The sequence below is a fragment of the Manduca sexta genome, chromosome 8 (assembly GCF_014839805.1).
Source record: "Manduca sexta isolate Smith_Timp_Sample1 chromosome 8, JHU_Msex_v1.0, whole genome shotgun sequence".
NCBI classification, from domain to species: domain Eukaryota; kingdom Metazoa; phylum Arthropoda; class Insecta; order Lepidoptera; family Sphingidae; genus Manduca; species Manduca sexta.
Genome location: NC_051122.1, coordinates 149394 through 177384, shown reverse-complemented (window position 1 = coordinate 177384; position 27991 = coordinate 149394). Strand labels below are relative to the sequence as shown.

Sequence of the window (27991 nt, the reverse complement as noted above, 5' to 3'; positions counted from 1 at the left end):
AACACGTTATAACTGTAACATGTTAAGATATTTTAGAATAGAGTTTGACCACGACCCAGTATTTTAATGGTTTTTAAATGTGCTGCGCTTTAGAGTGGTGTAAACAACATTTGTTAAATCCTTCTTTTACTCTGTTCTAAAAAAATATCGTATACAGTCAGCGACGAAAATAATTTAAAACTTGAATTGCCTTTGCCCTTATAATTTCTTTCACTGAAATAATGTAAAAGGGTTTATTTTCTCACTGGAATAAGTAAGTAGATGATTTAAAATTGTTAAGCTAATTTCCGTCAGTATGTATCAATAATATTTTACTAAGGAAATATTATTAATTTTATGAAATACAGAACGGACTATGTCGTACATTTCATTTGAACATTTCGTGCTGAAGTAATCATTGTAATTATTAATTATTTTGCTTTTATGCTATTACAATTCTGTTGGTATGTATACATTTATGCAAATGTACTATTTCATAAAGCATTTGAGATTATTCCATTAGTCATTAAACATTTCTCTACTTGCGCCTCTATCTATCCCCCTTTGGTTATAAGAACGCCAGGATTCCTATGTTTATAATGTACGGGAGATGCCAGTCAATAGACTAAAACACTCACCTTGACAAAATCATCTGCTCTCCATCCTTCAGCCAATATGTGATAGGTTGAGGATATGCTTCTACAAAGCACTCCAGTTTTGCCTGTGTTCCGCTTGGAACACCTATCAGCTGTGTCGCAACCAAAATTGATGGCGGAACTGCAAACAAATAAAAATCCTATAAAAGACTCAACAAACAAGAATTGGACTCGCGCAACGAGGGTTCTGAACAAACTACCTGATTTTTTGTTATTAAAGTACTTATTTACGGTTTTCAGATTTTTCCCTTTACATGTGCTGAATGATATTTCTTTTGGTAAATGCCATGATTTTAGGTTACTGGAAGTACTCTATAGAGAGATCTTTGTGAAATCCCAGAATATGCAGCATAAACGGTTACATCTTTGGTTTGGCATACGCTTAATTTTTATAGTTGAAAGAGATCGTAGACCTAAGAATTTCATAAATTTAACTTGTATCCCCTACACGTTTCTGACGATAAGGGTTTTGATAGACAGACAGACGGACAACAAAATGATCCTATAAGAGTTTCTTTTGAGGTACGAAACCGTAAAAATATTAGTCCTGTATTAAATACTATCCCGCCGGTAGATTTGAGACCGCTTTACACCGTTTTAATGTAATGCGTGTTAGCGGGCTTAAAGAGCGTTCAAAATTCTTACGGAGAATGTTTAAGGCACACATAAGATTTCCCTGCACCCTTAAAACAAACGACAATAGCAACATACTTAGTAATTTTTCAATAGCACTATTATTATATTACACATTAATAAATGTTAAATAAAAATTTATTGGAAAACAAATAGACCTTAGGAACTACCTTCAGTACAGAGAAGGGATGTTCTCTTTTACTTTAATAGGACCAGCAGAATATGTAGAAGTAATTAGGAGGCCGGCATAATTCACGAAGCCTATCGCTAGGCGACAGTTATCAGACTACATCTTCGACCATTAAGAGTAACGAATTACTACCGTGCCTAAAAATACATATTATAAGACACAACATAAATAGGTAGATCACCTATTTGCTGTTCGTTATTTTATTTTAAAACAACATGAGCGTAGGTAGATCACCTGTTATGCATTTAGGTGTAAAATGAGATCTTGATTAATTGTTTAATATAAGTCATTTTGAGATAACGCCTTTGAAGCCCGTTGTCGAGTCGCCTCATCAAATTACAGTTTAAGTATCGCAGGTCGTCGCTCTGTCTAGCCAGGGGACGCAGTACTATATTAACTTTGTTCATTATAGAACAGGTTTTAAACAGCTATCGATTTTGGGATATTTTTAGGTTTCGTTAATGTGCTTTATTATTGGTATATAAGATATTTATTTTAATACTACGACGTGACCTAGGACACGTGTTCATTCAAAGAATATAACCTAACTTTCAGTTTTTTTTTACAGCATGTCTGTCTATCAAATATGTATTTTTGGTATTGTCTCTTAATGCTTAGCACTTAATTGAATTGCATAAAACATAATTTTTTACTCTGCAAATTTGCTTATAGAATACATTGTTTAAAAATGCCAACGGAACTATTAAACTGAAAAATTCTACCTTCCAGACCGTTGCAGGTGTTGTGAATAGCAAAAATACACTTGTAAGTTGTTTGTTACCGTATTCAACGCAAGTAGCATATAATTAAAAAAGACCAGTATAAAATACTCACAGTTAACATTGAGCATGATCCTCTTGCTGACAGAGGGCGGCACGTCGTTGGAAGCGATGCAGAGGTACGCGCCCATCTGCCTGCGTTCCACTTTGCTCAGGTTCAGGTTGGGTCCAGTGAACATGTCCACTGAGAGAAACACTTTATTGTTAATATTAAACGACTTATATTTCGTTGGCTATTATTTTAATGCTAATACTATTCCCTCAAAAGATACTAGAAGTTGATAACTATTTGCAGTGGTTTTGGAAAAATAGTGTATCCTATTTGTAATATTGTGGCATTTCGATATATTGTTTAAGAATTTATCATCTGTCTCTGTGACTTTAATTAATTCACATAGAAAAACAAACTAGAAGGAATGAACAGCATACATAATTATATTTTGTTGTAATTCTATCCATATTTAGGATATGATAAAAATGATAGGAACAGATAAAGAAGTGAGCCATTATATTTTTAAGTAACCCGAATTTCAATGCGTATCTGAAAAATATCATATTTTGATATGTACTACGCCTATTTTCTTTGACAAATTCAATGATATGGTTACCAGAAGAACAACGAAGCAAAAAACAACATTAACGTCAACCAATGTTGATATAGATGAAAAATGAAAGTTAATACGTCACAGGAAAAATGATTTTCAGTTAGCAAAAAATACATGTGACAAAATAAGGATCGGCCGCTGACAAAGAGAAATTAAAGTATACTAAAGTTACAAAGAGCTGGCGCCACCCCTTAGTACATCGAAACTGTCATGAGCATTTGTAAAAACAAAGCTTTCGGCTCACACAAACAATTAGTTTATGAATATTTATAGTCTGGAATACTAGTTAGTGGAGTAAATTAATAAAACCTTAATTCCTTTTGATTGGAAAGTTAAGACTGTTCAAATTTCTTTTATTCCTTTGATTGAAATAGTTGGAAAAGACTTGTAGTTTGTTTCACCTAATACAATTTTAGGTTTAGAGACGTACTATTCAAAGGACAAATGCAATATTGGAGAAAACTCAATACAATTTGCGCTCCATGTTACAACAACTTTATATATAACCGTTGAGATGTAACGAATGTGAGAGATAAAATACTTATTTTTCCACAAGAAAAAAACAATTTAGAAATCTCAAGCAGCTTTTCATGACTGTGATATTGTAAGACAGATTTTCACTTTTCAATATGTTTAATATAACTAGAAGGCAGCCTGCACCACAATCAAAGACGTAAGATCTTAGACAGTTCTGTTGATTAGAATTCTGGGTCCTAACAAGGGATTTGGGGGCAAATACCTCTTGTTTAATAGGTTCCGTAAAGGCAAGGTACGTCTCCAGGTGTTACAATTGGAATAACTTAAATATATCTACGTAGTTTCCATAATTTCCATTTTATCATCACAACCGCAACTTGGAATTGGACCACATTTCGAGACAAGGGTCGTAAAGCTCTTTCATAGCCGACAAGCGTAGGAGAACAGATTTATCTTACGGTATTAAATGTTAGTGTTTTGGTGCTCGACCAATATTGTTATTGAATTTCTGGTAAATTTCGAATGCAGTATTGAACTTGTGAAAATGAATGAACGAATGAAACACTTTATTGTATACACCAAATATAGAATACAGAATCGCTAAAAGCGATCTCTTCCAGACAACCTAATATATAAAGAGATTTATATTTATAACGAGCTAAAGAAGGGGTGTAGACTGAACAATTCACTTGATAGAGGTATTTGGTATTGGTTTCTTTTTTTTAATTTTAATAGTATTAGCTTTTGCTCGCGGCTTAGCCCGAGCGCAAGAGTTTTCCGTGATAAAAGTCTCGATATATATTGCCCAGGGATAAAAAACCTGTATCCTCACCAGGGTCTCAATCTCCATGTCAAATTCCATCGAAATCCGTTAAGTAGATTTTAAGTTTATCGTGTTCAGACAGACAGGTAGATGCGGTGGGGGGCAACAGAATCTTTCAATAAAAACCTACAACAATCCATTTAATAGATTTTGAGAAAATCGATTACATACAGACAGACAGCTTTTGGGGATTTTTGTTTTATGTATGTATAGATAATGATTTGTTTTCTGTTGAGTTTGTAAAAGGTTTCAAAGCCCTATGTAGACACAATGAATGTGAGTGAAAAGATAAAATTATTATACTAGTGCCGGCCTAAATCATAATTCTTGAGAAGGATTTATGATCTAGTTAAACGACTAAAATGTGTTGAATGAATTCCGCGTTCATTACCAAAACTATATACGAAATACAATAGTTTATGAAACGAATGAATGGCCCGTGTTTTGTAAAATCTTAATTCAATTATCTGGAATATTAAAGTCCCGTGGAAATTTAATATTTCATTATACATTTTTGTGTTACAATAGTGAACATATTTACAAAGGATTTTATTATGTTTACGCGAATGTTAGACATTGAAACAAACTAATTTCGGATTCTATCGCGGTAATTAGTGTTTTATTTTCTCCCGATTGAAGACTTTGCAGCCTTCATGGAAAATTGGGACTGACCATGACATATAGAACATGAAAATTAGTTTAATTTCAAAGGATTTTATGTTTTCAAAATGTAGAATACCAAACCTACCTGAAAGTCTGAAAGGTATAGACGGTGAAAATGGTTATCAAGGTTTCACTTATCTAAGTGTAAAATATTTCATCCTCAAAGATACAGAAAGTAAGTTATAAAATAAATCATGCCATCCGATGTTACATTTTTCGGTACCAAGATGAGCAGGCGTCTTACCTTGAGAAAGATCAACCTATATTTCATTATATTTTGTGTGAAACGTAGTCTCAGCAAGAATACGCTCTCGAAAGTTCGGTGGCTTTAAATAAATCTATCACACTATTCAAAACCCAGTTTCTTCATTACTATTATTATTATTTTATTCGAGCAAATTACTCCACTGCACCTGATGGTAAGTAAAGAGAAAATCCAATAGAATGATTACCCTGCGGCCAACGGTCTGTTGGAACCGTTGTTGTTGTTTGCAATTATTGAAAACGAAACGGAAATAATCATGACAAAGGAATATATTAATCAGTAAATTGCTTACTGAATTCTGATGACAAAATAACTAAATAGAAACGGCAATTAATTTACGCTTTTTCTCGTTCAAAGTGATTTCTTACTGATGAATGAAATTATTGTGTAACCATTAAGGAAAATTAAATAAAATATTCGTGACATATCGGAGAAGCCGCATAATTGAGCCTTTTCAGCCGCTTTTTTCATTGAATTGTTGTTTTCCAGAAAACCATAGCACAAAAACCCCGTACAACTGCCGTCGACAATGCCGTAAAAAGGGCGTATGCTAACAGTATAATTTTATTTTTAAATTTCTTTTGTTACATAGTTAACAACATTTGGACCACCAAGCTTTGCTTGATTGATTATTACTATCAATAGTATTTGTTACTATAATGTTTTTGAAAGCTATTTAAGCAATTCTTAACCACCTCTTAACGCTAAAATAAATTTATAAGTAAGACTGTAAGATGTCATAATTACCGCCTTTCACCCCTTTCATTAAGGAATTAATAAAACTCTGAATGTCTCATATTTATTTACAGGGTTTCAGATATTCCCATACCAAATTATATTACATATAGTTCGGCGGTTCAGTTTCCATTCCATTTACCCACCCTTTTTGGGGGGTGATAAACAAAGACAGTAAGTACCTATTTTCCGAGAAATCAATCAGATAGAAATCTATATATTTATATACAAGGTAACGAAGTTCATGAGATGGATTTTTGTTCTCATACAAAATACACAAATGAATGTTTTTGTCTCACTGAACGTGATTTTTAATTTTGCCATAATGTTATTCGTATGGGGTTCTTAAAATAAAGAATATTTAATAAAATATAAATAAAAGACCTTATAATAAAGAACTCAAGAAAATGCTGCCATTGTAAAGTATCAAGAAATTAGAATAAAGAAAAAGTTTGAACGTCTAAAGAATGAAATTGAACGTGATTTAGGACAGGAAATTGTTCTAGAATCTTATCTATTTAAAATCTAAAAGAATTGTGGCTTGCTTTGAAATCGTATTTTCAACAGATCTCATTTCATTTTTGTATTATTAAAATAAACGACCAGAGGATACTATTGTTATCTATTTGGATATCCTTATGTAATAGGTATAAAACAAATCCTCCACCGTGTCTGTCTGAATACAATGAACTCAAAACTACGAATGAGTTTAGATGAAGTTTGACATGGACAGTTTAACATCCTGGGAAAGGCTAGGCTATTTTTTATCCCGGAAAAATAATAAACAGGACATTAAGTTATGATCACAATAATCTCCTCCTAGCCGAATTTCGACCACGGCGGCCAATCTCAACGGAGATCAGTCAGGTACCCAGGATGTATTATAGTGCACAAGTGTTTGCGCAATACACAGGTACACTCTCGGTTCCTTCACTCTCGTAGTTCGGTGAGCCGACATTACCGGAGAGAGATCAGGCGCAGGACCAACAAAACACAATGATCACAATAAAACCGTGTGCCACTTACCTTTCCTAAGTTCCCCCGCTTCGTTCCTCAACTGTATATTAGTGCCGTCTTCTCGCCGCCACAGTATGCGCGGCAGTGGTCTTCCCTTCGCCTTGCAAGAGAGACTTGTATCTTGACCCTCGCGTGCGACCAGATCTCCACTGGTTCCCTCATCCAGGATATTTGGAGGCACTATTACAAATGAAATAAAAATGAGGATTAGGCTTAAAGTGTATTGAGGGAGACTCCCTACTCCTTATTAACAGCATTATTGATAGCGACTGCTAATTTATTATTTTCTACTTCCTTCCTTTTCTCTTCTCAATAATCTCTATCTCTTCTTTGAGAAATCTTCAAGTTGTTAATGCCAGAGGATTTAATGTATCTGAATATTATAAGAGAACCTTATAGCAATAATTATTTTCAAGGAAACTATGAAGTTGTAACAACGTCAATATTTAAGTATTATCTTTATGATGATAAAATTGGTTGATTTAGATTATAAATCAGGAGATATAAACAAACACGCATCAACATAACCTCTATTGTATAAAATTAAGAAGTACTTAAGAATATTTCATCTTATCAAGACCTCTGCTAATCAGTCCTTCAAATTTCCCTAGGTATTTTGTTAAGGCGAGATGAAAAAATCCACACTGAAAAGGTTCTGAATATTCCAAAAGCAAAGATAAATCTGTTTTGGCAGTCGCTACCTGCTTTATATTTATTCAGTTAGATTCAAGGAATTACTCGCTCCGAGTGTTAAGTAAGCAGGCTTTGCTTGAGCAAACCAAATTTAATTTCATATAAAATAAAGAAATTTAATAGAAAACGACCCCAAAAAAAGGGAATTTATGTACCTGCCGGGATATTCGCGGGTCGAGGGAATAAATTTCCAACGGGAAATAACGTCTACTTATTCGTTTTCTCTCTCATTGGCCGCTTTACATAAATCTCATGCGGTGAAAATATTTAATAAAAATATTTTATTTACATTTCTGGAATTGGGATTGTGAGACGTTTATGAGATTTGCTTGTTTGAGTTATAATTACGTAACGCGTAGACTGAATACGTGCACGATCGTCTTCGTTCAAATTACACGTAACGTACTGAATCCGACGGTGTATTGTTGTCATTGGAAATTAACCTACAGAGCAGTATTTCTCAATATCAGCGAACAACCCCTTGTGGGTTTTGGAAGCTTTCAAGGGGCGCTAACGGGTCTAGTGAAAACTTGAGGCGATGAAATAATAATATTATGTGTAATTAAGAATACGACTCATACAAAACACTAGTTAAAATAAAATAATTTCAATGAGAAGAGATAACGAAATAAGTTTGAGAACCTATGCTTTAAGAGCTTTGAATAATAAAGATGGCTAAAGAAATAATTGTGATTTTGGCATTAGAGCAGAAAAATTAAAACACACCAGTACTACACAGTCTTGCACGTGATAACATACTGCTTGTATTTGAATTAGGGAGTAACATATTAGGTATTTTATATTTGGAGAAATTGCAGATGACTATAATCTTATCTACATAATATTATACCCAGAACTTTTAAAAATATAATTTTAAAATCGATTATAAAGGTGGGAATAATGACACCAATTTAGATTTCACTAAATAATTATTTGTTTGAAGACAATGAAATGAGTGGGAAATTCCGTCGAAGATAGAATTCCAAAGATTGTTTTGTACAGATGTTTGGTACTCTTTGATACGTATTTTCTTTGTGGCATCCATCCGAAGTGTCGCCATTTATTTCGCTAAGTAAAAATAACGAATTGAGAAAGAAAGCAAAAACGCCGGTATCTCTGCTCATTACTATTTATTTATGAGACCTGTAGAGATATTTGGGTTAAATGGAAAGCGTACCATATACTGGATTTACTGTAACAAGCAGAATAAATAAAAGAAGGCATATCATTAATAATAGATTGAGCCGCTTCAAAGCATGGAAAAGAAAACTATTTATACGAAACAAAACTATTGAATACACTGGCCACGCTAGAGAAGGATACTAAATTAGATGAACACGATAAAGTATGAATAAACTTGGCATATGGCTTGCTATGAAATGACATCAAAGACACGTGTTCTAAATAAGATTTTCAGTAACATAATGAACGTATTAATCTTTGTTCGGGAATTGTGCTGAAATAGCTTTTGTTTATAATTTTTTGTTGTGGTGATAAATTTATAGGTATAAGAATTTTGGAAAGTAGGTATTAGGTACTTATTTTAATTAATTTTTGTATAATTTTAAATCAATGGAAGCTTTGCGTAATTTAGTCAGTAAAGAATTGTAGTAAACGCTTGGAAGTTACATAAACCACCAAAAATAATGATTCATGATGTACAAAATTATTATTCGTTTAATTGTTTATAGCAACAATACATCAATTGACTGGACATACAAACACAAATCATGACATAACAATTCCGATATTTGCTCCCTACACTGATTTTTAAAATTCAAAGTCGCACATAATGATTATAATTAACTATATTTCATGTTGTTTTTGTTCACTATCCTTTATTTATATTTATTTATTTAAGAACTTTTATCGCATACGTTATTTACGTCTATAAATTTACATACATCAAGCGCCATTTGCTAATTTAGTTTTGAGAAATTATGAGCGCTTTTAAAGTAATAAGTGTTCGAAACATGAAAATTATTTCACCCGTCTATACTTTTATATTATTACGAGAAAGCCTAACCGTGTAACTAAAATAACAACTGTGTGTTTTATGTTCATTAGACTTGCTAGGTGTTGTATTAAATTATTCTACATATATGAATTACAATAGGCTTAGTAATACTAATACATACTAAGTTAGTATGTATTGATTGAAGTTACAAATAAATCTACACTAAAATAGAATTATATTTCATACATTCCAGTTACAGTCTCTATAGTGTTAGTGGTAAATTAAAATAAATTATGAGGGCCTATGAATCAACCAATAGATATGGAGCATGCTAAGGATCTAGATTTGAGCGAAAAAGTAAGGAAAATGATGACAAAACTTAAAAAAGAGACTATTGCTTTTAGACTCCATAGATTTAAGCTATATCATTTTAATACATAAATAAGTTCGAACGAATTGGCTTTAGTCTCTTAGCAATATCTCACAAAGATTTGCAGGAGAGTAATAAAGAAAGTTAAAGGTACGTTAGACCGGAATCCATATAAAATTAGTTAAGGAGTCAATTCTTAAAACAGCTATGCCTAACAGTGAGTATGTATACTTGCATATTTCCTCAATATATATGAATCACTGTGTAATAAAAGCCAACCTCATCATATAACAGGTTTCAAAGCCGTGGAAAATTTAAATAAAACAAGGTTCGAAAAGCCAAAGCATTTGGCGAATCAACCGATAAAACGAATCAAAACCTCGCAACTATCACTTTGGAATTCACGGACAAATGTGCGAACTGTAAATCACCAGTGGCGTTTCCGAACAAAACAGTTCATGCAATACGTAGCGGACGTGAGAGTACGCTGGGACGTGCCGCGGGTCCCGGTGCCAACTCTCAATGAACCTCTCCAGAGTGCCCAGTATAGCATAGCGTTTATTAAAACTTTTTGCTGTTAGGCGTTTCGCTATGTTTTGTTATTGCTTTAAGAACATGCATGTGATATTGGTATTTGTCGTGATTTTGTAACCATGATTAGTGTCCAGGTTCTAGAATTTTCTGTGTTATATTTATCATAAAAGCGATGAAGAGATCCCAGACTGTTTTATGTGAGGGACAACTTTCATAAACAATGTTAACCCGTAAAAGTGAATTTATTCTCGTAAATAACTTCCAGAAACCGCTTGTATGAGTATAAAAATATTTGACATTACTTAGATTTATAACATTGGACAAAAGATACTCCCGCTAGACAAAGCGGGAATGTAATAAATACTGATTATATCTGTACCAACATTATATTAGAAATGGGATGTCAGATCGGCTGCCAGCCAAATAGGTCGATGACACTGTAACAGGTAGGGCTGGGAGGATTTATCTTTAAATCCTGGCACGGAGGCCACAAATCCATATTTCGCAGTCATAAGGCTGATGTTACAAGGAAAAATTCTTATCGTACTCTTTGTTGGCCATAAGCGGTAGGAAAATGCTTCAGTAAACGGATATTCCTTGTTGTGGATACGGGATCGTAATGGTCTAACAAACAGCATTTCCTCGTACGTTTTGTATTTTGTTTTTTCTGCTTTGGAATTTTTTGTGTTACCATTGCTATTTATGTCATAGTCAGATTGTGTTTTAATTTTTTGTGTTCATATTCCAAAATATCAAGTGTTTTTAAACCAAGAATTAAAACGTCAATAGGAAGCTTGCACGTGTGCTTGAATGACAGGGTTTGAACCAGAAATTGACAGCGTCCGTGGTTACTGGATTTTGAAATTCCTGTAACACGGTAAGCTGTCTATAGTGGTTAAAATGGCTGCAATTATGAAGTCGCATGAGAAACCTTATCGGTTAATGGTTAAAGCACTAAATAATTCTGCCACGGACGATGCAGCACATCGTATTTGTCAAAAGAGTTTCATTGTTTCTAGACTTGATTCATGTTATTATTGAATTGAAAAGTTTCGTTTGTATTAATTCTTGAGCTTATTGAGAACACTGACGACGAAGCATTTTAATTAAAGTACACGTCAAAGGTACCTATTTGTATTTTCTATAGCAATTGTCAAGAATTATTAACCTTCAGTATATATTTAAATTGAAATAAATTTAATTTCGTATAACATTTTTAGCATAAAATTGGGTCGCATGAAATATTTAATCAAATCTTATATTAGAACTGATTATATTTATTACTTCGTAAATGAAAAGGCGACTTAAAATTCGCATCAAAATAGTTTTAGTTGGACCCTGTTTACGATCTGATGAAACAATTGCGTCCATGAAGTTTTCAGTATCAGTCTCACAGACTCTTATCGTGCAGTGACAACTTCTTGTTTTCAAGAAAAACATGAAATTCAATTTATACACTGACAATTTCATTTTCTTTCATACAACTCTACGATTTTAAAGTCTTTAATTATTTTGTCAGCCAGGTTACAATCTGAGCGCGTCTTTTATTTTAACGGGAAAATATACCATTTCAAAGATTTCTTCGCTGGTGAAAACTTTGAAGTCACTTTATTAATTTCAAGGAAGCATGGAAGGAGTCTATTCATCTAGTTGCGGCGTGTTTTAGTTTTGAGTAAGGGACGGGTTGGAAAATTCAAATAGGTAGATCCCCGCGGTATAAGTTATGACGTCTAATAATCTGCTAATAATAAATTCATAACATTACTTGCTGACTTTAATTAATTCAATAGCCTCTGTGTTTCGAAGTGCTTTCTATGTTTTGATTATTGTTAGCAGATCTAAAGCTTCTTTGTTCTCTCTATGTCCAAGTCAGGGAATAGACAGGGATTTGGAGTGGATTCCTTGAGAGCATTAGCGTCAGGAAAAAAGCCGATCATATAAATAATCCAAATTGTTTCTGCAATTTGTTTAGAAAAAGCATCTTGGGCAACCCCACATAAGAGGGGGAGAAGGGCAGGTGAAAATGTTCCGAATCGGTTCACAAAACATTTGTATAGATACATTAAACAAATACAAACACACGTATTGTGAACCTCTTTCTTGTTTAGAAGGTTTAAACATTTTTTAACAGTGATTTGTATTCACAATCCAAAGCAAAAATCTTGTGTTTCGATTAGAGATATGAATTTCTCTCAACAGCATTCTTTAAAAATTCTTTAACATAAAATTACTATGAAGTCAGTAATGAAATTTGCCCAAAACGAAGAATTTTAAATGTTTCAGTAATGTAATATCGGGAGGAAACTCGTTTTGTAATGCATGGAACGTAGTGGGTATTTCCTCATGGAACCCGCTTTTCTTCGCGTCTCCACTTTGACCGATTTTCCGCATCCATTGTAGTCACTCTACCGCTATTTGCCCGACTGCGGTGAGCTGAGGTATTGTGTTTACCAGTCTGTGTATTTGTCGTGTCTATGCAAATTGACACTCACTTGTACATAAATTAAATAATTATTAATATGAGAAATTAGTTTACTTCGTTTTTTAAATGTAACATTTAAATCTTTAAATTCATTCCTTATTTATATATAATTTTGTAAATATATAATTTCGATTTGAAATGTTATAACGGACAAAAATTTCAATAATAATTCTCATATCTTTTTATGGTTTGCCGTTGACTAATTGCACTTCTACCTACCCTATTGCTGATAAATGCGTGATTAACACAAAAAAACTTAATATAAACAAAGTTGTAACCAAATGACTCACCTAAAACGTCAACGCATCCAATCTGTTTCTTCATCGTACTTGTGTTGATCTGGCACATGTAGCAGCCCCGGTCTTCGACCTTCAGCGGTCTGATGTGCAGCTGCCAGGAGCCAGGCGAGTCGTTGGTGACAGCGTATCGAGAGCTGTGTGTTACCAGCCGAGTGTGCAGCGTCAGTATCGTTTGATCGTCTGCACGGATCCACGCCACCTGGAAATTAAAGAGATTTTAATTTCCCTAAATACTATGGGTCACCGGAGTCCGATGGATGAGGGTGGTCCAGAACTTGTCCCTATGGCGCTCAATGGGATAAGCCTATGTCCAGTAGTCGACGATTCCCGGCTGAAGTGATGATGATGACGATGAAACTATGGCAATTATTTATTTAAACTTTATATATAAATGTATATTGGCAAACCTAATGTTAAAAGTATTCACTTATTAATCCTGTCTCAGTCAACCTGAGGGTGGTGCAGGAGAGATAAATAAAGGTAGGTAGATGCATCAAGGTAAAATACAGAGAAGTAAATAAGGCCATTAATAATAAACACCTACGTATATTAAATACAAACATAATATAAGGAATATTATAAATTATAGATGGTCGGAGTGTAATATAAATTTTGAAACTATAGCTGGACCAATGTTTCAATTTTGGACTTCACTGGTTGACAATAAGCATGGTTCGGTCCATAATTTAGATGATCGTTGGAGATAAAAAGAAACATCTAAAGGAGTAAAAGTACTGATAATTACTATGAATGTAGATATAAAAAGTAGAAGAGCAAAAGTTATATCACCAATTAATATAATATTTTATACTAGTGTCACTGTACTGTATTTTGAGGGTACATATTATGTATTATTTTAGCCACGTATAAGCAATAACTTAATCTCAGTGCTTAATGCGGGTTCGCAATCACATCCAGTAATCGCTTATCGACGTCAATGGCATAATTCGATAAAGCCCGTACTTTAAGCCGTGGTTAGTGATAAACAATTTAAGAAATAACTGTGAAAATATTTTAGCCAATATTAAAAATGAGAATACAGACACACCACGCCTTTATCTCCGAACGGGTGGGCAAAGTACCCACTTTTCGCCTGTGTTCCATACCAGAATTATAGGGATGAGTTTGTCCCATATAAGGCTCAAGTTCCTAGCTGGTAGAACAGAAAACCCAAATACACTTTGCCCGACCCAGGATAAGAACCCGGAATAATTTATAATATGACATTTTTTTTTCAAGACATTCGTTGGGTTGTGAAATATGGTTTCTAATGTAGTAATGTAGTGGGTAGGTTTTATTTCTTAAAGAAAATAAACAATTCCATGAAGTTATATTGATTCCTTTTGAATTTAAGGTTACACTAAACCAATGAACAATAATATTGTTCATTAATTTTTCTGGGTAATATTTTTGATGAAACTGTTAGCATTGTTTACTAATATCAAGCGTACAAACATTATAAATTTTTTCCCTGTTTGAACAAAGGGAACAAGGCGTACTCGTATTATGAACATAGAATATGCAAACATGCAGATGAATTAATTTCTTGTTAAAATGTATTTATTTGAAAAAAGAATCCAGAAAATACAACCTTGAAGCCAATATAAATTATATCTATATTATATATAGAACAAATTATAGAAATAGAGAATTGATATCCAACACTGATACCATTTATATCCAAACGAAGCGGTGACATGTATGCTGGTTGCTATTAAGACACTTATCATAGTGAAAAATATAATATTACAATTATGTGCCGGAATTCGAAGAACAGTTTCTATTAAAACTTTTGTAAGAAGCTAACGGCGTAAAATGTTTAAGTGTGGTAAAGTCACAAATTAAAACATTAAGCTGTAGTAGTGGTACTATTAATAATATACACCGTCATCTTGTCAACATCACTAGAACTGCGAGATAAAGCTGGCAACTACGCCCCGACTCACTGGAGCATCAACACCCCGACGCACTGGGGCATCAATACCCCGACTCACTGGAGCATCAACATCCCGACTCACTGGGGTAACAACACCCCCAACTCACTGGCACTGCATCAAGGACTCCACTAAAGACGTGAAGACATTCGACCTCCGGACTCCGTGGATGAGTAATGTAGTGGCATATTTAATATTAATTCGCCATCTCAACATCATTGGAACTGAGATGAAGTTAACAATTAGAAGGTCAACGTTCGTCTATCAGAGATAACGCGACCAATTAGGGTGACCCCTGATGCTGAATATCCTCGCTACAAGTTACAACGCTAACGGCAGGGAATGATGGTGGCGAAATCAATAAAATACACCACCACCCCCTCAACATCACTGGAACTGCGAGGTAAAGTTGACAATTAGGAGCCTGACGTTCATCCCAATGATCGATGTGGTGTTGACGCAACGGTGGTGACCTCCGACACAGAACATCATTGCTACAGCGCTAATGGTACAATTCTAATAGAATCAAGTAGTCGCAATTAGGACAAAACAGATTATAAATATCTTCATATTTTATTAAACAAAAAACGTAATATCCACGAAAAGGGAAAGTGATTTAAACAGCGCATAAAGTAAATTCGTGTTTCGTCAGAAATCGAGTGAGTTTACATTACATTTCACTCGCGTAGGGATGTTAGCATTCACAAAAAGAATATCATTTTATTACCTCCCTTTTGTACTTGCTCGGTTCGTTTTAATCCAATATTGTGAGCGCGGCCTAACCATCCGAACGATGAAATGTGACTTGGAAAGTTTCGGCCATGGTAATTTATTCTTCATCTCAAGGAATTCTGTGTGGTTTGGTTAACTTAGTAATTAAATTGCAAATAACACACATCACGTTTTTATCCTTTAGGGGTATGCAGAGACGCAATTAGTGCACCGACTTTACGCCGTGTGTATTCAGTTTCATAATAGGGGGCGAGTGCCGCCATATCGGGCAGATATTCCAGACATCGGGCTGATACTCAGTAGAAAAACAAAATATCAGTGTGCCCGACCCGGAGAACCAACTGCACTGCAGTCGTACGGTAATATAACTACGCCACAGAAGCAGTCATGGTAAATAAGTACTTATATTTATAATATGGTAGAAATATACATATATAATTTTTTGGTTGTACATCTGAAGTTTGTTGGTAAAACATCTTCAGAATTAAGTCTGCGTGGATAATGAGTGTAGTATCTTTTAAGAAATCTATATTCCATATAATGATAGATGAAAGCTATCAATTATAAGTATTTTCATTTTGAATTTCGGAATATATTGATTATATCATGAAGGCATTAGCATACTTAAAATTTATCAATAAATATTTTGTATCAATAGAACTCTGTAGATACGTTGGAAAAACTGAATTTAATTGAATTTATAGGTAGGTAAAAATCGGATACTTATTTTATTTTTACCTCCTTTCAACGGATAATCCTATCAACTAAAATATACAACGGTAGATCTGAGCCAGCTCAGACAGGCTCCGAATCACTCGGTGCGGTGGGCTGCTTAATTGTGGACACAATAGCTTTCGATCGAAATCGCCTAGTTTGAAACCGATTAATTTACTTTGGTTTAGTGGTGTAAGTGATCCATGGGTTATGTTATATGTGAGGTTACAAAACGAACAAACACACTTATTGATTATTTCGATGCCACTTGTGTTCCACCCTATGATATAGAGAGCGAGCCTATCGCCATATCGGGCTTAAAAAGTATCCAGGCTAATGTTGCACAGAAAAACTCAATACCACTTTGCTCGACTCGGAATTTGAAACCTCAACCTCAGAGTGGTGGTTGTATAGCTCTCGAAATAAAACCACGCCATCAAGGTTATGACTTCCAGTGAAATCTATAAACTAATTAAATTTGTACGTTTTGCTGTGTGTAATCCTTCCCTGTCAAAATAATTGGATCAAACCTACTAGCTGACGTTTGTTAGTAAGTTGCATTGGATAGGGCACATAGCTCATAAAATAGATAACAGGGAGCAGAAAAAATATCGAGAGGAGATATCAAATTACTGGACGGAAGACCTCGTAAGGGTTGCAGGAACTCGCCGGATGCAGGGCGTTTTTAACAGGTTAGTCTCGAAATTTTTAAGTGAGGCCTGTGTCCAGTAGCGGATTTCAGGCTGGAGAAGGTCTGGTTTTGCAACTTCGTTCGACAGAACTTCTTCGGTACATAGTGCACCCTTTCGGGTAAAATTGGTCTATAATTATTATTATACCAAATTATTATAAATTTAATAAGTCCAACCACCAGTTGGACTAATTATATTGGTAGTTGGACTAGTCGTTCTAGAAATTTCCTGATATAATGCAATAGTTAGATAAGTGTAGCGTCAAAAGTAGAAAATGTGTGCAAAACTACACAAGGAAAATTAAATCGTATCTACACCAAGTATTTATCAAATAATTCAAAAATTATAGGTAATACTGCTGCAAAACTATAAAACCTTGAACAGACGTCAATCATATTCATTAAAATATTCAGACCGATAATAGAATTTGTAAACCATGACAATATATTGTATTTAAAATTCAAATTTTTCACAAGTCTGACAAAAGAATTGTACAGTAAGTCAAAATATTATCAGATTCGGACATTTCCGTTTGCGAACAAATGTGTAAAAAAAATTTACATTTCGCAGCGAGGCCGCGGGCGTACATTCAATACGTAAATTCGCATAATTTTGAGATGACTCCTGATTTTTTGGACACAATCTTGTTATTATTTTTGACAATTTACTCTCTTGTTTACACGAATAAAATTATTTAAATGCTCAATAATGATTTATTATGTTTACGCAATTTTAAGACATTGAAAAAAAAACTATTTTTCGGATTATATGGCGGTTTTTGAAGACATTGCGGCCTTCATGGTCACGGGAATTTTTCGATAAGTCGTGAGAAAATAATTTAATATATACACAAAAATGGGTTAGTATTAATTTTTATGCATGAGTAACTTTTAAAAATAGTATTTGAGCAATTATTTGCTATTGTCGCGTACTCATACAATTAGTCGCAAACATGTTTTGTTAATAAAATTACGTGGCAATTATCGCAAAATATTAATTAGTCAACGATTTGCAGAATTCCGTAATAAATCCTATTTATATTCAGTATTACAAACAATCTTATAAGGCTATAATGCACGAAATTTATCCTTACATACATAATATTATTATAAAACAAAGTCCCACGCCGCGTCTGTCTGTCTGAATGCGATATACTCAAAAACTACCGAACGGATTTCGATGAGATTTCATATTGAAATGGTTATTTACCCTAGGAAGGATATATAATAATAATAATAATATCAGCCCTGTATTATATACTTGCCCACTGCTGAGCACGGGCCTCCTCTACTACTGAGAGGGGTTAGGCCCTAGTCCACCACGCTGGCCTAGTGAGGATTGGTAGACTTCACACACCTATAGAGAACTTCTCAGATGTGCAGGTTTCCTCACGATGTATTCTTTCGCTATTAAAGCGAACGATAAATTCACAAAGAATACACACATGATTTTTTAGAAAAGTCATAGTTGTGTGCCCTTGGGATTTGAACCTGCGGACATTCGTCTTGTCAGTCCGTTCCACACCCAACTAGGCTATCGCCGCTATGGAAGGATATAGGCTACTTTTTATCCTGGCTAAATCTACAATGTAACCGTAACTCAGGAAATCGTATATCATAAAACCTTTAAGACTGTTACAACACAATTCTTAATTAAAAGGGCCATTAACCGTATAAAAATCATGTAAGTAGTGAACAGTAACATTATTTGCAAAAATAGGCTACATAGCTCACCGAACACCCCAAACAACTGTAATGTCTACCATTATTAGTATTTATTGGGCCATCGAGTACCGTACGCGCTTAAATCATAGAAATTAGTATTTACTAGCACTATCTAACACAATATGAACTCCGAATATGATTCGATTTTCTATTGTAGTCAGTAATAACTTAGCTGATCCAATTTTGTCTAAAATATCGTTTGCTTTACTACGTATTTTCAGGCTTCCATTATAATTGTGGGGCATTTATCAGGTTTCGTATATGCCCATTTTTATTTAGAAGATATTGCATAACGTGTATCAATAGAGGGGTTGTCAGAAATTCATAATGGATTTCTCTGTGCTAAAAATAATAGGGGCGCAACTAGGCACAAAGTTGTACAAATAAATTAATGGTCTATTGCGCTTTATTTTAATAATTTTAACCAATGTGTAATAACAATATATATTAATAATATCAGTCCTGTATTATATATTGTCCCGCAGCTGGGCACGAGCCTCCTCTACTACTGAGTGGGATTAGGCCTAATTCCACCATGCTTGCCTAGTGCGGATTGATAAACTTCTACTTACTATTATTATATTACTAGCTTTTGCCTGCGGCTCCGCTCGCGTTATAAAGTTTTTCAGGCTAAAGTTTTCCGTTATAAAAGTAGTAGTTTCCCGGGAGCCTATGTTCTTCCCAGGGTCTCAAACTGTCTCCATACCAAATTTCATCTTAATACGTTGGGTAGTTTTTGAGTTTAACACGTTCAGGCAGACAGATGCAGTGGAGGACTTTGTTTTATAATATATTTTATAGACCTTTTTAAGAGGAACAATCCCGTCATACATCATTGTTGCATAACTCTAACCGTTTACGCAGCGCACGCAACGGAAGCTCTCAAAACTAATAAATTGTCCCCGTTTTTGCAACATGTTTCATTACTGCTCCGCTCCTATTAGTCATAGCGTGATGATATATAACTTAGAGCACTCTACAAACAAAGGGCTATTCAACACAAAAAGATTTTTTTAGTTCGAATCGGTAGTTCCTGAGATTAGCCATTACTGCTCCGCTCCTATTAGGTATAGCGTGATGATATATATCATATAGCACTCTACGAATAAAGGGCTATCCAACGCAAAAAGAATTTTTCAGTTTGGACCGGTAGTTCCTGAGATTAGCCATTATTGCTCCGCTCCTATTGGGTATAGCGTGATGATATATAGCCTATAGCACTCCACGAACAAAGGGCTATCCAACGCAAAAAGAATTTTTCAGTTTGGACCGGTAGTTCCTGAGATTAGCCATTACTGCTCCGCTCCTATTGGGTATAGCGTGATGATATATAGCCTATAGCACTCCACGAACAAAGGGCTATCCAACGCAAAAAGAATTTTTCAGTTTGGACCGGTAGTTCCTGAGATTAGCGCGTTCAAATAAACAAACAAACAAACAAACTCTTCAGCTTTATATAATAGTATAGAAGTATAGATTACACACCCGCAAAATTCCTATAGACAATTTCTCAGGTAAGCAGGTTGCCTCACAATGTTTTCCTTCAACGTTAAAGCAAGCGATAATTCACAAAGAATACACACATAATTTTAGAAAAGTCAGAGATATGTGCTCTTGGATTTTGAATCTGCAGACATTCGTCTCGGCAGTCCGTTCCACACCCAACTACGCTATCGTCGCTTATCATTTTGTAAGATGTTTCTTTATTTAAATTTAATTAATTTTAACAAATATTTAAATACTAAAATAACAAACAAGATTAAGTACATATGTAGATGAAATATTTCCTTCTCATTCCCGAGAGTAAAACCATCAAGTGGCTAAAGTCAAAAAGTACATTAAGGTACTGCAGATTTAAATTACGATGCTATGGGAGCTTGGATCCGCGAACGCAGCTGATCTCTTTGTGAAGGAAAAATGCTGATGCGGATTTGTTGATCCGTACGAGACTTATGAAGTTTCCCTTCCTGGGGAATACTAAGTTAAAATTAAATGCCGCGCGAATTTTGCTAGACATTTTCATGACTTGCGATCTAGCCTGCGTATCGTGATGTAAGTTTGGGATGTAATATGTTTATTATAAGCCTGTTTTTGTTTTATAAACAATAGACACACCTAAAATTCGTCTAGATTTAAATAATATATGAAGGATGCGGTCTATGTTATCTTCTATCCTTTCTGCTAAATATATATTTATTATATAAAGCTGATGTTTTTTTTTTGTTTGTTTGATCGTGCTAATCTCAGGAACTAAGTACTAAATCCATTTTGATTTTTTTTTTCACAAATAGAAAGAGCTACATTGCTCTAGAGTTCTATAGACTACTTGTTATCTCGGGAAACTTTAAAGAAGGACTTTTATCTCGCTAATACTTTTTCACGAGGGTGAATAAAATTTATACATACATTTATAAAAAATATTGAATTTGGTAGATAAGTGTGCGTAAAATAGATACGTGTAAGATTTATTTATGCTTGCGTTGATAACAACACAAAACAGTACAAGTATTGTGTTGCACTTTCTTTAGTAGTTTAATTCAAGGGGACGGAATTTTTTGTTAGCAAAACTAGGCACATGGCGCATCTTTTCTAGAAATTCTAAGAAAAAAATCTTATTTAATGAATTAAACGCAACATTCGAAAAATAAGCTAATTGCGACATCTATATGTGTATTACGTTTACCCAAATTAAAATAAACAAATAATTTACTGAATTTCATTAAGAAATAATGGAAAGACTAATTGTTAAAGAGTAATCAGCGGGTGAGGTAGAAATAAGCGTGAAAAGACAAAGATAAATCGTTTCTTACCCCTCCTAACAAACCGAGCAGGGTAACAATGACACTGTCTATTTTTATATCCGTTAAAACCAACCGGCAGTATCATTAATCTATTTCAATCTACGGTACGTTGACGTAGGTCACTAAGACCACTAGACATGTACAGTTATTGGGAGAGTAAAGGTAACCTGTCATAATAACAATAGGAATCAACGACTTCTACTTATTAACTGTCACTTTAAATATGTCATTGGCACGGATTCTGTTTTGTTTTAGATCTGAACTGTTAAATATGAATTAATTATAATATTTTCATAGTTATGTCATTTATTTCTATTCTTACCTAAACACATTATAATATAATCTACAAGACTGATCAAATTATGCTTAAAAGTAATAATCGTGTAAAACGTGTTGTCTCGTGTAACAAAAATAGAAGTAAAACTTGCTCGATATCACAAATTATCAAAAGGAATACCTTCTTCGTAGGAGGCACATCGAGAGGTTTCAAGTGCTCGAGCGACGAGGACCAACTTACGAACTTGACACTAGACGAAGCGGAATTTCTAACAATGACACTCGTGGATTTATTAGTATTTGTGCTGTTACGTAGAAATATAAAATGAATAAAGGAATGGACTTAACGCAACCGAGTATTAAAAGAGTCCTATTTTTATTAAATTTCTACTCTTTAATCGAACAAACATGGAATGAAAGCATTACTACAAAAGGAGCATCGGTTATAGCACAAACAAAGAGTACCCAACCAAAACAATCGTAGTAAACAGTATTACAAAAAATATCGGAAAAACAACATCATTTGTAAGACGTCTGCGAATAATGCTTTCAAACGAGCTAAGGCTGTGACAATATTTTAACATAAATATGTATCGGCAACGGCAATTTATAAGCGACTTATGATTACGGAATTCCATGACGAAGAGGGGAATCGGAAAAACGTAATGAGATAACGCTTCGGCAAAATGCAAATGAATTTGACGGGTGAGTGGATACGCTCGCTCCAGATACGAGTAAGTGTGGAACAACATTGGACTACGCGTTCGACTCCAGAAAAATACTAGCAAACTTTGAAACGTATAGTGATGATTTCACGAACAATTCAGAATGTCAGTTTTAAATGGATGCCATGTGGTCGAATTTATCTTACTTTGCTTTTTGCAAATTAAACACTTTTATTAATAAAACATTAAGCCTCCTTGGAAGCTAAATAACGGTGACTGTTCATAAGAGTTCTATAAGAGAAATGCAGGCTTAAATTTTCTATTCATATAATAACATGTAGAATAATGTTACAACTCATGTTACGTAAGAATATAGAAAAAAATTATAAAAAGAGCTGTCGTTCTGATCAAGTCTAGTAATATATTCGATTGTCACTAGATCTAGGTGCGAGTAAGCGAATTGATGTTATACTATACCGCTATCGTTATAACTAAGTTACGTTGTCCTTCGAAACACGACCCTCGGGAATTAAGCCATGTCTTTACTCACCGGTTATAGTAACTCGAACAAAAAGGTGAGGGAGAAAGTTACGGATTTATCTTCGCACTCGGGGACAAAATTTGTAACTTTGTTACATTTTACGTGTAAATTTATCTTTTTTATCGTCGTAAATCATACCGTTTTTTTACCATAGTTTTATGACTTATATCTGATATGATATATATTCGGTAATAAAATTCAGATTCGCTATCAATTAAATTTACTTACTTGAAGAAAACCTTCGAAAAATAGACTCATAGTGGACTGTTTTTTGTTTATTCTCGTCTTCGCAATGCGCTAGTCAGTGGTCTGGATGAATGGCTTCCAAATAAAACTACGCCGTGACAGCTGAGAAAAAATGACGAAACTTGGATAACAGCGGATGTCTAAGTAAGATTAAAAAAATGAGGAAAACAGCGGAGCGTGAAGCTCGGTATTTGATATTTGCTCGAAGTTTGTCACGGTGAAAGTTTCTTCGCTCACTACGAACATGTGTATCTTTTATAGAACGTTACGAACAAACAGATCACATTTGGTTGGAATATCAGGTTACGCTGTGAAATGGATGCCTCAAGAATGATCACCTGTGTTCGCCTTTCATGTGGTATCTAAAATTAACTTTATTTCTTTTCTAGTTTTAGTTTTTTCTTTAAGCCCCGCCAACGTATTTTAATTTATATTTAGCATGATTATCGTCATATTTCTGTATTCCGCAAAATCATCCGGAAGACATTGCACGACTCAAAATGTATTCACCCTCTTAAATATCTGAAAATATTTGCTCCCACAATTTTATCTTCAAGTGATTTATATCCAAAAATAGACATTACAAAGCAGTTCCATCAATTCTATATCTTCCTTGATATATTCCTTAGAATGGAAGCACTTATTGTGTTAAGGAATATAAATGGTCTCAAGATGCATTTTGTATCTTGATAATATTTTAGTGCAGTATCAAACATTAATGCAAGACTGGGGAAGATAGTTTCTTTGATATGCATTAGGTTTCCTGATAGAAATATCAAGTATTCTGATGAGATAGGACATGATTATACGATCATTCGTTACATATTTTTATGTTGTAACTATAAATGAACATCATCTGCATTGTTTTTATTATTTTGATTGCATTAGTTAACGATAAAGTATTGATTTTCATTTTTTTATTGTAAGTTTCTTTTTGCTATTTTATGGGAGAATTTATAAAACATGTATTATATCAATCGAATGAAGAAATTTTCGATTATTAAACAAAGAAAATATATATTGATCATTAATATTTAGAATATAAATAACTTCAAACTATTTTTGTTACGGAATTTTACAAACTATAGGTTCTTAACCCACCGTTCCACATAGGTATATCCAAACCTACGTTGAGATAAATAGTATGATAAATTATCAATTATTGGTAAAGATAGGATACTTATTAACAGAAAACAAATAACTTTTAATTAATAATATTTACAAGTCTAATTAGAGCGTGTTTGTTCAGTAAAATAATGGATCATTAATTATAAATTCGTTTAAACCAATAGCGTACATTAATTATTCTCTTTTTATGCTTGTTGTCCATGTTTGTTGAAGTCTAATTAAATATTTTGTATTCATTTGTTGGTTCGGGTTGTTGTTGTTTGTATGACTTTGTATTGTGATGAACGTCTTCGTTCTTTTAATTATTGTATAAGTATAGGAATATTTATATTTTCTACTATTCGTTAAAATTATGTATCAGTCTATTTTATAGGGAAAAACAATTACCTATTTAAGCAGTACAATCAGTATAATGTTTGTAAGTATTTGAATTTGGAAACAAGTTAGCGAGAATTACAAATATATTATTTGATCGCGACTTTGCTCGTATAAAAAAAACCCGGTATAAAAGTCCCACTTCAAATTTTCTCTAGATAAAATGTAGCCTATAGCACTTAGGAGCAACATAGCTTCCTATTAGTGAATAAATCAAAATAGCTTTAGTAGTTTTTGAAATTACGCGTCTAAATAAATAAATAAATAAAATTAGTATTGGTTTACAATTGCTGTAATTTGCCACAGTTAAATTGTTCCAAATGAAATTACAAACAAATAAAATAAAGATAAGTTTCACGTTCCACTGACCGCAAAAACATTAACAAGTTTTTGCCAGTCAGGGTTTTCATAGGTAACGCACTGTTTAAATGTCATTAAGAGTGATCGATAGCCTGCAAAAGTAAAGAAGCTCGTTTGTCATTGAGGACACTAAATGGATCCCCGATAATCGAGGGTTATTTACCGTCCACTCCACCGCGCAAAAAGCACATGAATAAAGAATTCGAACTGATAAACCGTTCCCCAAGTGTTTCGTATTGATGTATCATTAATTTCGCTCGACTTCCGTCTATTCGAAATCTGAATCATATTTTGAAAAATATTTTCTTCTTCCAGGATTATTGATAGATTTGAATTTCGAATATTGGAATAAATATGGCCAGTTTCATCTTTAGTTAAATTTTATTTCCACTTGTGGTAAATTGGTGAATCGAGCGAAGTGCGCTGTAGTTTATTCGCTTTAATTCCCAAAACAAAATTCTAGTAAAATAATTTATTAATATTTATAATTACCTAAACTAAAACCGAAGCAGCAACGAAACTCAATTTCGAAGTCGTGTAACTTGAACCACCACTTTAAATTCAAGTGAGCATATTTTATTAAAGTTTAAATAAGAAACTGGTTCACTCTAAACCTCTTAAAGCATAATTACGGTGACCTTAAAGTTAGCTGGTAGTGAGCCTTGCTTGATAAAACCGAATCACGCTCTTAAAGAAGACAAACTCCACTAAGCTTTTCAAAGGTAGCTTATTATCTTAGGGAGTGAATATAAAATGGAACTTAGAGGCCCGGTGTTTAGCTTTGCCGTGGAATCCGTAATGTTTATTTCTGTATTAAGTCAACCGCATTACGCAGATGTTATGCTAAAAATAGTTAGTGAGGGTAGTTTTGGCAAATGTTTATTTTTAGGAATCTGTGTATAGCGGGATGTAATATTTCATAGTAATATATGATCGAGTTTTTAACTAATTATAATTGGACCTAATTACTATTTTAGTTTCAGACGATAAGATTTTTTTTATTTTGAAACACTCCAACTATTAAAATAGTCTAGACGGGCTTGTTTTACAGATCTAGAATGTACTCAAAAGTTAAATAATTAAATTAACATACGGACAAGGCATTTCGACATGACAAATGCATGTTTTCACATCAACAACATAATAAATCAAATGTAATAGCGCAGGTACGATAAATGTGAATCTTTTCGAACTCATATAATGTGTGATTCGAACTCTTGATTTATGGCATTTGGTATTTCCCCAGCGGCCGTGATGGTAGAAGGTGACTTTCTATTTGAGTTAGACAAAACATTCGATTTACGTTTGCTTAAGGTTATAGCTTAAGGTCCATTTTTCATACATTTTGTTTCACCTTTAATCTGGGTAACTAAACAAGTATTGACAAGTAAAGAATTTAAATTCACGTCTAGTTAGTGATTAGTTCTCGCAGTTGAAAGAAAAACGTAAAAATAATTAATATGCATGGATATTTCGGCCTTTAAAATTTCGTCGTATTAAATTTTTAAAAAAGGAATCGAATTCAAAAACCACTGCAAAAGTACTTTATATACATTTTATATTCGGAATATTAAAATTACATATTGTTTTCATAAATTTGTTTAGCTTAGCAATTTTAAATATTGGAAAGGTGAAAGAATACATAGATATTACGACCACAACGATTGCGGGTCATTTGTTTTTAGTTATTGAAGAGTTCCACTGTGTATTTCCAAAGATCTTCAGGAGCTTCTGATTTATCTAAAACCTTCCTTGAAAATATTTACATTTAATTAGAGAAAATCCCATCGAAATCGGATCAATAGTTATTGAGAAATACCACAAACACACACACATTCGGGTTGAATACAGAACCCTCCTGTTTTGAAGTCGGTTAATAAAAAACAATGTACTTTTAAACCTAATTTAAGTCTCTTTAGGTCTAAATTACATAATACAGAGTTTCTTGGGTAAAATCGTCTCGTTATACAGAGATTTTCGTATACTCGAGCACAATGCCGAATAGGGATTTCGTGTAAGCCTCAACCGACATCAAAAGGCTGATTTCAGTTATTTATGGCACTTTAAGTTTATCCGATGCCTTACCTTGTAGTCCCCGAGATCTGTGACGGAGCAGGTAAGGACAGCTTCTCTTCCTAGTGCCACTGTGACGTTCTCGATTGGTCCCGCGAAGTCTGGCTCGGCATCTCGCAGGGATACCGTGGGACCAACTCTGCCAAGCGGCGATGTGATCTTTACAACTGTAACAAAGATGAAAGTATGAAAGGGTTATGTGGTTTATCATCAGGCTATGGCGAGACGAGGCATGTAAGGGTAATTTTTTCACTATGTATATATTATATTATGTAATTATGTATCAATGTTGCTATTTAGCGAGGTAGGTGTAAATACTTGAATGATTTCCTTTTTATAGACTATGGCGAGGCACTGAAGTGTTAATTTTGTACAGTCAGTCACAAAAGAAGTCGAACGAATTCAAAACTTGCTATGGCATATAGAGGTTTAATTTATTGTTTTTTTTTATCTTTGTGTGAAGGAAAGTAAATTCCTTTTATTTTATTTTTAAGATTTTTTTGGTCAGAATATAAAAGTGTATAACCGATTTAGAGTTATAAATTGTTGAGCTAACTTACGTGGACTGTACAT

General features: G+C 33.8%; 1 protein-coding gene across 1 annotated transcript in view; it reads right to left on the bottom strand.

Moving 5' to 3' along the window:
* LOC119188662 (lachesin-like) overlaps positions 1-27991 on the bottom strand; it is a 41715-nt gene extending 13724 nt beyond the window's left edge. Inside the window, exons 1-7 of the mRNA XM_037436552.1 lie at positions 27979-27991; positions 27431-27585; positions 13149-13356; positions 6832-7002; positions 2293-2421; positions 618-756; positions 156-213 (exon numbers count right to left, since the gene is read on the bottom strand). Of these exons, the coding sequence (XP_037292449.1) occupies positions 156-213; positions 618-756; positions 2293-2421; positions 6832-7002; positions 13149-13356; positions 27431-27585; positions 27979-27991 (873 nt within the window). The remainder of the gene's footprint in view (positions 1-155; positions 214-617; positions 757-2292; positions 2422-6831; positions 7003-13148; positions 13357-27430; positions 27586-27978) is intronic.